This window comes from Delphinapterus leucas, chromosome 4 (assembly GCF_059928025.1).
Source record: "Delphinapterus leucas isolate spDelLeu-1000000601 "Yukka" chromosome 4, BTC_Dleu_Yukka2, whole genome shotgun sequence".
NCBI lineage: Eukaryota > Metazoa > Chordata > Mammalia > Artiodactyla > Monodontidae > Delphinapterus > Delphinapterus leucas.
In genome coordinates, this window is record NC_143132.1 from 66,866,937 (window position 1) to 66,881,472 (window position 14,536).

Consider the following 14,536-nt stretch of genomic DNA (forward strand, 5'->3'; position numbering starts at 1 on the left):
TATAGTGTTAGTGATTAGCAGCTTAGGGGGTTTTCTTGCAAACATTACCTGTCACTTTGCTGAATTAGGATATCTTCTTTCTTCATTCTCATCAAAAGACCAAACGATCACTTGCTATAGGTTTGTTTCCCTTTATTTGAAAATTAAGGAGTTGCCAATAGACTTTCTGATGAAGGAAAGGAGGGCATCTAAATCCATTATTTTAGACCACAATGCCTACTTCTCAAAGAGTTGAAGCAATTCCCCTCTCCCCTTTTTAAAAGAAAAGCAAGACATAAAAGAGAGGAAAGCAAACTCTTCAGCCTCAATAGGCACCCATGCTTAGAGGTGAAATAGGCCAGGAAGAAGAGAAGAAAAAGAAGAAAAAGAGAGTAAGGATAGATACACATTGTTAGGAATCCAATATAAAATTTGGAACCCTACTAAAATGGGTTTACATCAGACATGGCATTTGCTTCACCCTTAGTTTTACCCTCCAAAACCAGATATAATTGGGTGCCATCTCATAAATCTTTTACTAATGACTGTCAATAACCCAATTGTTCAAAACCCTTTAAGCACCTCTTATGTGTGAAACATTGTGTCAGGTGCTGAATAAGATAGGAGAAATATACAATACCATGTCTGACTACAAGAGCATTACTTTCTAACTGTGGCAATAAGAGACTACTAGGCAGTATTGGAGGGGTCCTTGGGAGGTCTCCAAAGGAGTAAAATAGTACTAAAAAAATAAAAAAGAGAACATGAGCATTGAGCTGAGGATCCAAAAAAACTGTGCTCTATTCTATCTCTGCCATTTCCTTGCTATGTGACCTTGGGCAACTCATTTCTCTTTCAGGTCTCCCCTTTCATCCCTCATCCCTTCCATTCCCTTCCTCCAAAGGAAAAAAAAAGAGAGAAAAGAAAAGAAAGAAAAAGAAGAGGTTATCCTAGAAGATCACTAAAATGTAAGAATATATGGGATGATTACTAATAAGCTCTGTTGCATTGCCCAGATTGTAGTCTACAGCTTGCTATGGTCCCCTGAGCTGCCCTTCATTTTCGGAGATGAAGAAATCGAGGTCCAAGATTCCCCAAATTCAGTAGCAAGTTAGGACTCAGAACCACATCTTCCCATGCATCTTTCAAATGATTATAGTGACTCATAGAAAAAGCTTAAAAAATATTTTTGACATGGCTTACTAAGTGAGAGAGATGTTTCTTAAAATTTTTTTTGTATATATGAAAATGGGGGGAAGGGACAAGTCTACGTATTGGAACAAGGTGAGCGATTCATTCCTCAGGATCTGAAAGGCTGTATATTCCAAAACTCTATTGCAATAACATTCCATTTGGCAGATGTGACCTGTTAAACAATTATACAAGTAGCACGGCAGTGAGGGAAGCCCATAGATGCACCTGGAGAGCGGGAAGAGGCTCAGAGGTGGTAAACTGCAAAATAGTTGCCCAAATCACAATATTGTCCAGAGTCAGACCTAGGGAAACCCTTTCTGTAGCCTTGAAGGCGCCCAAGTTCTCACGCTTCCTGGCATTCTATTGATTCACACTTGCGTCCTTCAACAGGTAGCGCCAATTACAGCCCACAAAGCACGGCCCCCCAGCATAGTGGCCAATACCGCTGTCAATCAAATACTTCACCTGCCTTTCTAAATTTCCCCTCCCCCTTTCATTGGCGCTTCTTTCGACCTATCCACAAATTTCTTCCGCGCCTCGCACCGCGGACCTTGGCTATTTGGAGCCTAGGATTGGAGCCGAGGCTACTCCCGCCCTTTGACGTACCGGAGCTCTCCGCCCCTTTCGCGGGCCCCTAGCAGCCAGGGGAGAAGGGGCGGGCGAGCGAGGGGGTGGTTTGGGGGCGGGGCTTGCCTCCCACGGCGGGAGGGCGGAGCCTGCGGTGGAGACTGCCTGCTCCGGTAGGACCTCGGAGAGCGCCGGACGCTGCTACCAGAGGGACTGGAGAAGCGGCCGGAGCCGGGCCGGACCGACGCCTGCGAGTCCGCATCCCTCCGCACCCACAGCTTTCCGGGCTGGCAGGCGGATAGTAGCGGCTGAGGAAGGTGCCTAAGTCGGGAGTCAGTCATCCCTCTGGGACGCCGACGCCGCCGTCCAACCGCGGCTCCCTCACACCTGTGTGTGTGTCTGTGCGCGTGAGCGTCCGGGCGCGTATGTCTGCGTGAGGGTGTTTGCGTGTGCTCCGGCTGGGCGCGCGAATGTCTGTGTGAGGGTGTTTGCGTGTTAGCGCGCCCGCGGGCGAGAGCCCGGCGCCTAGGCGCTCGGCCCGGGGAGGGACTGCGGGAGCGGCGGCTCTCCTTGCCCAGCAGGCTGTGGCGGGACTCGGGCCGCAACCGTCGTCACCACTGCCTCATGTCCCCCGAGAGCCACCAACGTGCTGCGGGGAGAGCGGACGGGCGGGCTAGCGAGGCGGCGGCTGCGGGCAGAGCGGGGCGGGGGTGGTGGTGGTGGTGGTGTGGAGGGTGAGAGCAGGGGGTTGGGGGCAGAGACTCGGGGAGGGAAGGGGGAGACGGAGGGGGAAGCGGAGGCAGTCGGCGCCGCTGCTGGCCCCTCCCGTCGGCTGTTGCTGTGGGTCACCTGCAAGTGTTTTGGGGTCCGGGCTGTACCGGGTGGAAATGGAAAAAGGCCCCCTCACCATCCCGCGTTTCCTGTTGAGAAAAAGGGAGCGTTGAAGATGATGAGGGAAAGCCCAGAAGGTGGTGGCAGAATAAATACGAGCTCTCCCCCACCACCATTTTTCTGAAAATAAAATACGGTGAGCTCAACCTTTAGGAGGAAAGCCCACCTTTAAGAAAGAGAGTCTTGGTCTGATGGACTCTGGTTTGATTGTATAATAATGATGATATAATGCTAATGACGATGATGACACTGCCTTTTATTTTTACCCCGGTGCTGATAAAGCGTAGCTACAGCTGGGGATAAAGCCCTTGAAAATTTGGTGTCTGAGGAGGGAATACTGGTGCATTTGGAGTTGTGTTTTCTTTTTCTTTTTAAAGGATATGCTTTTTAGAATTAAAATTTGACCAAAGGTTGATGTTTTTCCTTTTTTTTACTCATTGAAAGCCAATGCTCGTAAAATGCGGACTGGCTACTGCCATGACTGATGAAAAGCTAAACACTTTTACCCACGTATATTCCATGTGTTAAGTCACCCTTTCCTTTGAATTTCTCAACAGTTTTTAAAATGAAGAAGTTTAATTTCCGAAAAGTTTTGGATGGCTTAACTGCCTCCTCCCCTGGCAGTAGTAGCAGCAGTGGCAGTAACAGTGGTGGCGGGGCTGGAAGTGGTTCCATGCATCCAGGAGGGACTGCAGGGGTTCTCAGAGAGGAGATTCAGGAAACCTTGACTTCAGACTATTTCCAGATTTGTAAGGTAAGTTTTGAATTGGCTTAAAGCTTATTATTTCTTTATTTTACTACTGTGAGGAAAGAATTAAAACACTCCAGGGACTGGAAATTGTTGAGATGCCAGTATCAGAGAGTCTGGTGCAGAGAATTTTGTGGGTAGGTCAGTTTGAATTAAGATATTCCAAGCATCAACTTAAAAATCAATGATAGTTTAAGAGGGAAATAAGCAAACATAAAAAGTAGACTCTGCAAGATAATATTAAGGCCCATTAATGGACTACTTTTTAAATTTAATATTTATGTATAAATAGTTAATCCCATGCTGTCATTCAGAGAAACTAATTTTATTTCACTGTTCAGTATAAAATGATTAAAGCTATTAAGATGTTGCTAGAATTAAGTAGATAAGAGCTAGATGAATATGTCCATTTTAAAATATCTAGTGGCAGTGTTTAAAATTCTGAATAAAAACACACCCAGATTCTTAAATTCTTAATAAACAAACAAACAAATGCTATGGGCTTAATACTTGTAAGAACTCAAAAATAGCCTGTGTTCTGGTTTAGTGAGGAAGCATTTTCGGTAATTATACTTTAATATTGAACTTCTAATAAATAAGCAAAAGAAAGAGTTTCTGATGGGGAGAGATGAGAATTTACAAAACAAGCATTGTGTTAATATATAGAGATAATTGTTTTATTTTCTGACATCAAGTGATTTATAATTTGTATTGTCCTTTTTTGGGGGGTAGCCTAAGAATGTGCTTTTGACGTGTCATGTGCAGTAAGAAAGTTACCAAGTCATTCATATGATGCAGATGAATATAGTTTTATAAATGTGTTTGAATACATGAGAAGAAATAGTAAATTTTTGAAATTAAGTATTAAATTTTTCAGTAATTCAACACAAATTTTTTTGAAATTATTAAAATTATTTTTGTAGTAAACAGATTATGTGTAATGGGATAAGTTTCAATTATTCCCTTAATTTCTGTTCCCAGTAGGGTCATTATAAAAACAAATCTATAATTACTAAAATATTATAGATTACATAAAAGCAAGTTTATTTAGAATTAGGTTAGATAAACAGATTTAATTCTAATCTACCCTGTGAAATTTGTATGCAGTACAATTTTGTATACAAAGTTGTATACAATTTTGTCCTCACTTTGAAATAATAGATATTTTGTCAGGTTAGGGAGGAGCTTAATAGTGGTCATGAGGCAAATATGTGAAAGGGTCCTAAAGGCCAAATTTGAACTGCTAAGCAGGGGACTTAGGCCCTGATTCTCTAATCTTTGATGTATTACTATTACCATTCCAAGAATCTTAAAAAATTTCCAAAGCCTCTCAGTTCGTGAATATGATAGTAATGCAGGATAGTTTTAGTAGAGGTAAACTTGATATAGAAAAGATAAATTTCTGAAACAGAATGGCATTGGACTGTTGATGGTATAAACTGGTAGAGAAGGTTTTAAGTAAAACATTTCAGGGGAAATGGGTGAATGCAAGAGAGGAAAATGGGGTAGATAATCACCTTCCTATTTATTTAGGCAAGAGAGTCATGCAAAGTGGCTGAAGTTAAATATGTATTACTTCAAAAACATATGGGATGGTAGGAAGAGCACTGGCCTAGGAATCAGAAAATTTATATTTTTTAAAGCTCTGCCACTTGCCAGCCACATATTATTTGGAAAGCCATTTATCTGCCTTGTGACATGATTTTCTCATCTGTAGTATGGTCATAAGTATTTCTGCTCTTCTTACCTAAGAGGGTAGTTGGGAAGATCAAACAAGACAATTAGGTGAAGGCAATGTATAAGTTGGAAAAGGCAGTGAAATGCATATTTATATGATTGTTAAAGTTTTAAAATCACCTTGTTCTTGGTGGAATGACTATAACCAGTGGGTTATAAAATATTAGGTAACAATATTCAAAGAAATTATAAGGATAGAAAGCTATTTGAGCTGAACACTAATAGTATTGAAATCTCACTAAATGGGGAAAGTTCTGTGACATTTTTAGATAGGAATATAGTTAATTTAAAAAAGTGGTTATATGACTTTAGGTTACCTGGACTGTAATAAAATGTGTAAAGATGCATTAAGGAAACTCCAAAATTAAAACTGTTACTAAAATGGGGAATTAATTTGGACTCACTGATTAGATGTGCAAAGAACATTCTATTCTGAGTACTAAGCAGTTGGTACCTTCTGAGTACTTCTACCTTTTCAATATGGCCAAAATTAAAGTACAAATCAAGAATCTGCTCTTTTGAAAACTATCTTCCTCTCTATTATTTGATTGGTTGTCAAATTCTATCCTATTTCCTTAGTATTTTTACAATTTATTCCCTTCTCACCATCTCCAGTACTTGTTCATTCCACCATATTTTCTTGCCTGGTCTCTTCTTTTTTTTGTGTGTGTGTGTAAAATTTATTTTGGATCTATAACATGTTTACTGATTTGAATAAGGCTTATTTCATTAACATGTAATTTCCCCCCTGTAACTGTTACTAACAATGCACTCTGTTGAATCTCTCTCTGGTATCAGGTTCTCTTTAACAATTCAGTCCAATTTCATAACCTTAAAAAACACCTTTATGGTGAAAAGGAGGGATAAAGTGTTTAAAAATCTTCTCTGACTGCACCTTGTTTTATAGTTTTGATTTTGGAACCATGTGAACATTTCATATAATTAAAAAATTTGGATCAAAAAGGAAAAAAACTCCTACAAATCTGAAACAAATGGATACAAATGAACCTAGGAGTATATAAAATTGATAGTATAAACCATAACCTAGGAGTATATAAAATTGATAGTATAAACCACACAGAAAAAAACAATTATTTCAAATGACATTAAAACTCAAACTTTTGGGCTTCCCTGGTGGCGCAGTGGTTGAGAGTCCGCCTGCCGGTGCAGGGGACACGGGTTCGTGCCCTGGTCCGGGAAGATCCCACAGGCCGCGGAGCGGCTGGGCCCGTGAGCCATGGCTGCTGAGCCTGCGTGTCCGGAGCCTGTGCTCTGCAACGGGAGAGGCCACAACAGTGAGAGGCCTGCGTACCGCAAAAAAAAAAAAAAACAAAAAAAAAAACCTCAAACTTTTAATGGACCTCCATGGTGAGGTATATCCTAAAGAGCAAAAAGAACCACAATGAAATATTCAGTTGCAATTCATAGTTCTTTTTTTTTTTTTTTGACCACACAGCTTGTGCAAGTGAAAGCTTGGAGTCCTAACCACTGGACCACCAGGGAAGTCCCACAATTGATAGTTCTGTTGTTAGTAGTAATACTAGTCTTGTAGTTTTGAAACTATTTTACGCATAATATACATTATATATGTATATGCATAAGCAAATACGCAATCATGTTAATGTCATTAAAACCAAGATTTTCAGTGTGAAAGCAAAGGGATACAAATATAATAATTGATGATTTAATTGTTCACTTAAATTGGAAATATCCATATGAATGCATGATTTAGTTTTCTTTCTGAAATTCACATATTTCCTAGCTTTATTTACTGAGAGGGCATAGAAATAATGACAGTCTGGTAGAAGTGAGCATCCCCAGTGCTGATCATAGTCTCTGAAAGCCATTTCCCAACAAAAGGAAGAAGGGCTCCTTGAAAAGAATGTCTGATTCTAGGTCTGGGGCAGGAAATGTACCAGATGAGCTTGATACCTCTTGCTATGCCAGAAAGCAGGAATGCTTTCAATACCACTGGGATTGTGTGGATACAGGGGTCAACTTCAAGGAGTTCACATTGGCCAAATTTGGGACAATTTGAACCTTGAATACTGCAATGTATAAAGCATAACGTATACAGGCATACCTCATTTTATTGTGCTTTGCTTAATTGTGCTTTGCAGATACTGTGCTTTTTACAAATTGAAAGTTTGTGGCAACCCTGCGTCAAGTAACTATTGGAACAATTTTTCCAACAGCATTTGCTCGTTCCATGTCTCTGTGTCATGTTTAGGTAATTCTCACAATAATTCAAACTTTTTCATTATAATTATATTTGTTGTGATCTGTGATCCGTGATCTTTGATGTTACTATTGTAATTGTTTTGGGGCACCATGAACCTGTGCCCATTTTTTTTTGAACATCTTTATCGGAGTATAATTGCTTAATGGTGTGTTAGTTTCTGCTGTATAACAAAGTGAATCAGCTGTACATATACATATATCCCCATACCTCTTCCTTCTTGTGTCTCCCTCCCTCCCACCCTCCCTATCCCATCCCTCTAGGTGGTCACAAAGCACAGAGCTGATCTCCCTGTGCTATGCGGCTGCTTCCCACTAGCTATCGATTTTACACTTGGTAGTGTATATATGTCCATGCCACTCTCTCACTTTGTCCCAGCTTACCCTTCCCCCTCCCCGTGTCCTCAAGTCCATTCTCTAGTAGGTCTGTGTCTTTATTTCCGTCCTGCCTCTAGGTTCTTCATGACCATTTTTTTTTTTTTTTTAGATTCCATATATATGTGTTAGCATACGGTATTTGTTTTTCTCTTTCTGACTTACTTCATTCTGTATGACAGACTCTAGGTCCATCCACCTCACTACAAATAACTCGATTTCATTTCTTTTTATGGCTGAGTAATATTCCATTGTATATATGTGCCACATCTTTTTTATCCATTCATCTGTCGATGGACACTTAGGTGGCTTCCATGTCCTGGCTATTGTAAATAGAGCTGCAATGAACATTGTGGTACATGACTCTTTTTGAATTATGGTTTTCTCAGGGTATGTGCCCAGTAGTGGGATTGCTGGGTCATATGGTAGTTTTTTAGTTTTTTAAGGAACCTCCATACTGTTCTCCATAGTGGCTGTATCAATTTACATTCCCACCAACAGTGCAAGAGGGTTCCCTTTTCTCCACACTCTCTCCAGCATTTATTGTTTGTAGATTTTTTGATGATGGCCATTCTGACCAGTGTGAGGTGATACCCCATTGTAGTTTTTATTTTCATTTCTCTAATTAATGATGTTGAGTATTCTTTCATGTGTTTGTTTTGCCTGGTCTCTTGAAATCACTTCCTGGCTGATTTTGTCACCTCTTGTTTTACCCTATTCCAATTCATTTTGTTATAATAATGGTTATTTCTGAATTATAATGTAATTATGTCATTTTCCCTGCTAAAAATTCTATGTTGGTTTCCCTAGAGCAGTGGTGATCTAGAAACAAGGGTCTTATGTAAAATCCAAGCAAAATAACACCTATTAAAACAAATAAATATGGTACTTTATTGGTGTACATTAAAAAAATAAATTATAAATTATTCAGCCAATAAATAAAAAACTTTTTTATATTTGGTTTTGTTGTATGATATTATCCATAGACAGGTCGTAGGACATTTGCTAACCTTATAAAAGTAAAAGTACAACCTTTATAATCAGTGACACATCTGTATGAAGTTCAAAAAGAGAAATGGTAGAAGAAATTTTTGTTCAAGGTCAGCAAAAAACAGGTTAATGGCATCGGTTTACTGCAATCTGTTTTAAGTTCAGTATGTATGCATTTGAATGCCCATGTTGTTCAGATGTTTGTGCAGTAATGAACTGCCTTTTCCAAACTTGAATTCCATGAACACAATTTGAAACCACTGCTCTATACACTAAACTTCAAACTGTTTAATTGATCTTTATGTAGTTCCTTTCAGAAGGGGCTCATGTTTACCTTTCCATCCTCATTTCCTTGATACCCTAAATATATTGTATTCCCTGAAAGCACCATATTTTCTCATATCTCAACGCCTTTTCTTAGCTTATTGCTACAGATTAGAATATCTCTTCCAGCTTTAATATAATTAGAGAATTCCAGTTACTTTTCATTACTTTGTAGTTGAAACACCATCTATGTGAAACCAGCTCTGACCACTGCCTTCCTCATCTACCCACCCCAGGCAGAGTTAGGTTTTTTTTCCTCCTCTTCTCTGTTTGCTTATAGCATCTGCTATAGTGTGAACTTAGCAACTTATTGTGGTTAAAAAGATTTTTTTGTCACTACTATTTTACTATGAACTCTGGGAGACAGTTATATTTTATTTTCTTATTATTGTTAGGGTGCTCACTACCTGTTAGGCCACTGGTTCTTAACTCTGTCTAAAAGAAAGATTTCTAGCTCTACCCCAGTCTTAGAAAATCAGAGTTTCTAGGAATTGGGCCTAGGCACATGCATTTTTAAAAAAGACCCCACAGGAGATTCTGATGCACAGCCAATATTGAGAACCAGTATAGCAGGCACTTGATATACTTTATGAATGGAGTAGCATATACATGGTTGGTTGATTAATTGAAAAGAGATTAAAGCATAAAGTCATTAATAATGATATATGTCTTAAACATTTTATTTTAAATGAAAACATTTAAATATGCATCAATTTACAAATCACTTTATAAATGACCAAGATTATTTTGTTGCACACTGGTTCTCTAATTAGAGTTCTATGTGAACTTCTCATCCATAAACTGTCCCAAATTCATTACATGCAATTTTCAGGTTTTGTTTGTTTAAAGTAGAATAAGGAGGAAACTTCAGTGTCAGATGAGATATATATTTCAACAAGCAAATAAATTATATATATATATACACATACACATGTATATATATCAGCTGACAGTTTATACACATGGGTGTATAATCTAGATGAATATACATATATATATATATACAGACCTATATACAAAGTATAGATGAACATACGTATGTGTGTGTGTATATATATATATATATATATACATATATTTTTTTTCTAGATTTATTTTGTGTTCATCCCTATAGCTACCTGGCCCACACCTAGTTAGTCTGGGAGCAGGAGGGTGTGAGTATTCTAGCTACAAGTTTACTAGTTTCAAGCATTTAATGAACCATTAGTATCAATCTGTGTTTTACAAAGAGAATGGAGAGTTTTTGTTAATCTAGTAATTTGCTTAAGTTAAAATTAGAAAGCTTCATCTGCAAAATATCCCATTTGACCTTCGTAACAGTCCTATAAAGAAGCCAAGGATAGTGTTAATATTTTCCTTTTACTGAGAAGATATCTGAGACCAGAGAATTTAAGTGGTATCCGTACATTTCCAAGTTGGTAAGAGACATAGATAAGTTTAATGCTCTGGTTTTTGATTCTCAAATCCAGTACTTTTTCTGCTTCATTTTTCTTACTTATTAGAAAAGGCAACATGATTAATTCCTTAGGAAACATAGAGACTTTGAGAAGATAAAGACTATTCTGTTGCCTCTCCCTTAAAAATACATCTCAAATCTGACTGTGTCTCTTCCACCACATGTCTTGCCTGGGCTACTATTCTGTGGCCTTTTTGGGTTTCCCCTGCTTTCACTCAGTCCTCACCACAGTCTCATAATAGGTAGAAGAATCCTTTTAAAATTTAAATCATATCATGTCATTCCTGCTCAGAGTTCTTCAATGGCTTTTCATTTCTCTTAAAAATAAAATCAGAAGTCCTGTTATGTCTTACAAAGCTCTAAATGATCTGGCCCCTGACAAGACATGATTTTCAACTGTTTTCTGTTACTTATTCTGCACCAGCTACACTTGCTTTCTTACTGTTTCTCAGACATGATTCCTGCCTCAGGGCTTTTTGCATTTGCTGTTTCCTTTACATGGAACATTTTCCCCCCAAATAATTATATTACTTGTTCCCTTTACATCATTTAATTCTTAGTTCAACTGTTAAATTCTCCGAGAGATCTTCATTGACCACTGCTCATCCCCTTTACTCTCTACCCTTATCCTGATATTTTTTCTTGATAACATAACTACCTGATATTAAATTATATATTTATTTGCTTGGTTTTTTTGCTTCTCCTATTATAATGTAATTCCATGAGGACAGGGCTTTATTTTGTTCACAACTATCTCTAATTCCTAGAGCAGAGCTTGCCACATAGAAGGCAGTCAAATATTTGTTGAGTGAATAAATGAGAGCAAGGAATCTGATAGAGTGATGTATTAAGAGCAAACTAGATATATTTTGAACAATTTTTTGGAAAAGGCTTTTATTAAATACATTTTATATTACATAAACACAAGGAAACCACTGAGCAAAAGAGTGACACCACTTTAGGAACATGGTATATATTTTTTAGAAAGATATGGAAAAGAAGATTGTAGAAAGATTCAGTTAAATTTATTTCAATTTTTATTTTTGTTTCCAAATGATCTTTTTAGGGGAGCAATTCAGAAATATTAGACTGACAGTGACAAAAATACAGGATGTTCTAGACCTAATTAACAAAATAGACAAAATAAATATATCACTAGAACCAGATGGCATAATACCTGAAGTTTGAATAAACTCTTAAATTAACCAACTCACTATTCATCAACATTTATAAGTTGAATTTATATATGGTCATGGTGTCAGAGACAATGTGTAGATAACTAGTGTAACTTCTTACATGGAAATGGATTTGTAATCATGATATTCATACCAAACATAATATCAGATCTTCCCAGATAAACTGGTGTAAGCTCAGAAACATGGTTGTGGACTGTGGACAGTTGGGCTTTCCAGGACCCTGGAAAGCTGAAAGGAGATTAATTGCCTAGATATCCCTTCCTCAGGTTTTTCATTGTCCCATATTCTTCCAATTTCATATCATTTTACTTGGGAGATTCTGTACCTGAGATTGGCACAAGACCATGATCATAGTTCCACATTTCTGCAGTTTTCATTCATTAAAAGAACTATACAAGATTCCCTGAGATGTGTGGACTTGTCTCATTCTATACTTATAAATGGGTTGAATGAAACATAGTACAGTTGACACTGCAGGATAACTTATTATGGATAAAGCATCTGACAATGACTTCATGCTCCTGTCACTAGAATGTACAGTAGCGAATAGACATCTTTAAGAATAGTAATGGAGGCAAACCAGAAGAATTAAGCTCTCTTGTTGGGATTGAGGTGTTAAAAAATTTAAGAACCAAAAAGAATTAAAATAAATTTTTTTTAAGAGCTAGAAAAACCAAAGCCAAGTTATTCAGTACTCTAGGCTCTCTACTTTGCCTATCCTGAGAGCATAAGGGTGCAGGGGCAGGCTTGAGTAAGGGATTATAGATTTGTGGGAAGTATGATTACAAATTTTTTAGGTTACTATAGAGAACAATTATGTTTTCTCACAAAAGGTCCTTTGGTGCTAGTATATTTTCAGCCAATTGAGCTGTTGGTCTCATTTAGTATGGCAGTTCTTGTGTTCTTAAAAACAAACGGTGTCGTGCTTTGTGTATGTCTCAATATAGAACTAATTTAAAATCTTACGTAATTTCTGACTTTGGTTATCTGTAGGATTATCAGTAATGATTAGAGTAGATTCCTATCTCTTGAAGTTTAGTGCATTTCTGTAGACCCCTTCCGACTTTACTTGAAGATGTGCCTGTGAAAAATCATAGTTAAGTTTCATAGTTTACTTGTAATGATAGAATGATTATATTGATTTCCTACATTATGATTCCATGAACCATTTACATATTAGTTTAATAGCAATAACTTTGTATCCATTAAAGGTTTCAAGTACAATAGAAGTCCTGTTCTAAGCTTTTAAATTGAGTTTTTCTTCAGAGAAAATTGAATTTTTGTTCCTAATTAATTGTCAAAATAATAATCTTTATAAAAGATCTTAGTTATAGCAAGAGTTCTTTTCTTTTTTAATTTAAAAAAGAAGATAACTTTTCTTCTTTTTATTATTTGAAGGCTAATCTTTTGATGTGTGTTAAACACAAGTGTTTTTACTTAAAAATATATATTAAGCATACCGGGGAATCATTTCTACTTATTTAAGTAAAGCTAAAAGTTATTTATAAGGACTGGTAGAAAATCAGTGATTAAGTTTTAGAAAAAAAAAATAGAAATTGTATTTAAAGGATTTATAGAAGGTAGTTGTAAACAATAGAATATAAGACTTCCAAAAAGTGCATAATAGGCCTACTGTGATACATGTAGAGAGGCTTGGTTAAATGTAGCATTCATAGTCACTGAAGGAATACAAGAAGATATTTTGACAAGTTTATTATTCAAAAAATATTTATTATACGGAGTTAAAAATGATTAGGTCATAAACCATTCTCAGCCAACTGACTCTAATGAGTGAAATAATGTGTTTTGGTTGACTTATCAGAGAAATCACTTATGGTACTTTCTGGACTTACATAAGATATTAGAAAGTAGAGTATGATTTTAGTTCTTTGGAGGCCCCAAATTACCAATTGTTGTTGATGGTGTAGAGAATGACTTCGAATATATTATGTAATGATGATATATTATCAATATAATGAATTTTAATTAAAATATATAATATTTAATGTTATTAATTTTAGTTATGTCTTATAATTGGATTATGTATATATAGTAAGTATCTCTTGGATTGAAAATAGCATAAAAGCAACAGATAATGGTGGTTTTAGATGTAGGTTTAATACCTGGATTTAAAAGGTAGGGTAGCTAGAGAAAACTGTTATATTTCTTCAGTTTTTCTCCTCTGTTAATCACCTATAGATTTCAGTCACATTAGAAATCTAGTACTTTACCTAAATGAACACAATAAAATTAGACTGTCATGAAAATTTATTGGATGGCTTAATGTTCAGTCTAATTTGTTCATTATAAATTGACTAAAAACCTGTCTATAAGTCTGCAAACCAAAGAAAGTTTGAAAATAAGTCGTACAGTAAATTGAGAAGTTAGGTTGAGTCTGGGGGAAATGCTTAATTTGTCAACATTTAAGTAGATGGAAAATGTAAAGCTAGCAAAGGAGACATAGGAGAACTGAGCAGAATGATATGAGGAAAACTCAAAAGTAGAACCAGATAATCTGAAGCTTTCTTAAGAAAGATTATTAAGAGACAAATTCAAGAGTATCTCAGCATTGTAAAGAGATCAAGGATGGTGAAAACAAAACAAATGAAAAACAAGCAAAAAAACCAAGAACTACCAAGAGACAGCTGAATTAGACCAAGAGGAAGTTGATTAGGGTAAAAATATTTATGGTAAAATGATGGACAGAATTAAGGTCACACTATAATAGAGAGTAGAATTGATAGGATTAGTACTTTTAAGAGTAAGCGTGTAAATTGATTTTAAATAAGAGAAAAGTGTTGGGAAAGTAGCAGAGATGGTAGATTCTGATAGCATTTTGGT

At 36.8% G+C, this 14,536-nt stretch overlaps 1 protein-coding gene across 1 annotated transcript in view; it reads left to right on the forward strand.

Moving 5' to 3' along the window:
• The first annotated feature begins 1,175 nt into the window (after nucleotides 1–1,175).
• Nucleotides 1,176–14,536, forward strand: part of STXBP5L (syntaxin binding protein 5L) — a 384,965-nt gene continuing 371,604 nt past the window's right edge. The window contains 1 exon segment of the mRNA XM_089909991.1: nucleotides 1,176–3,385. Within this exon segment, the coding sequence (XP_089766117.1) occupies nucleotides 3,197–3,385 (189 nt within the window). The 5' untranslated portion in view covers nucleotides 1,176–3,196.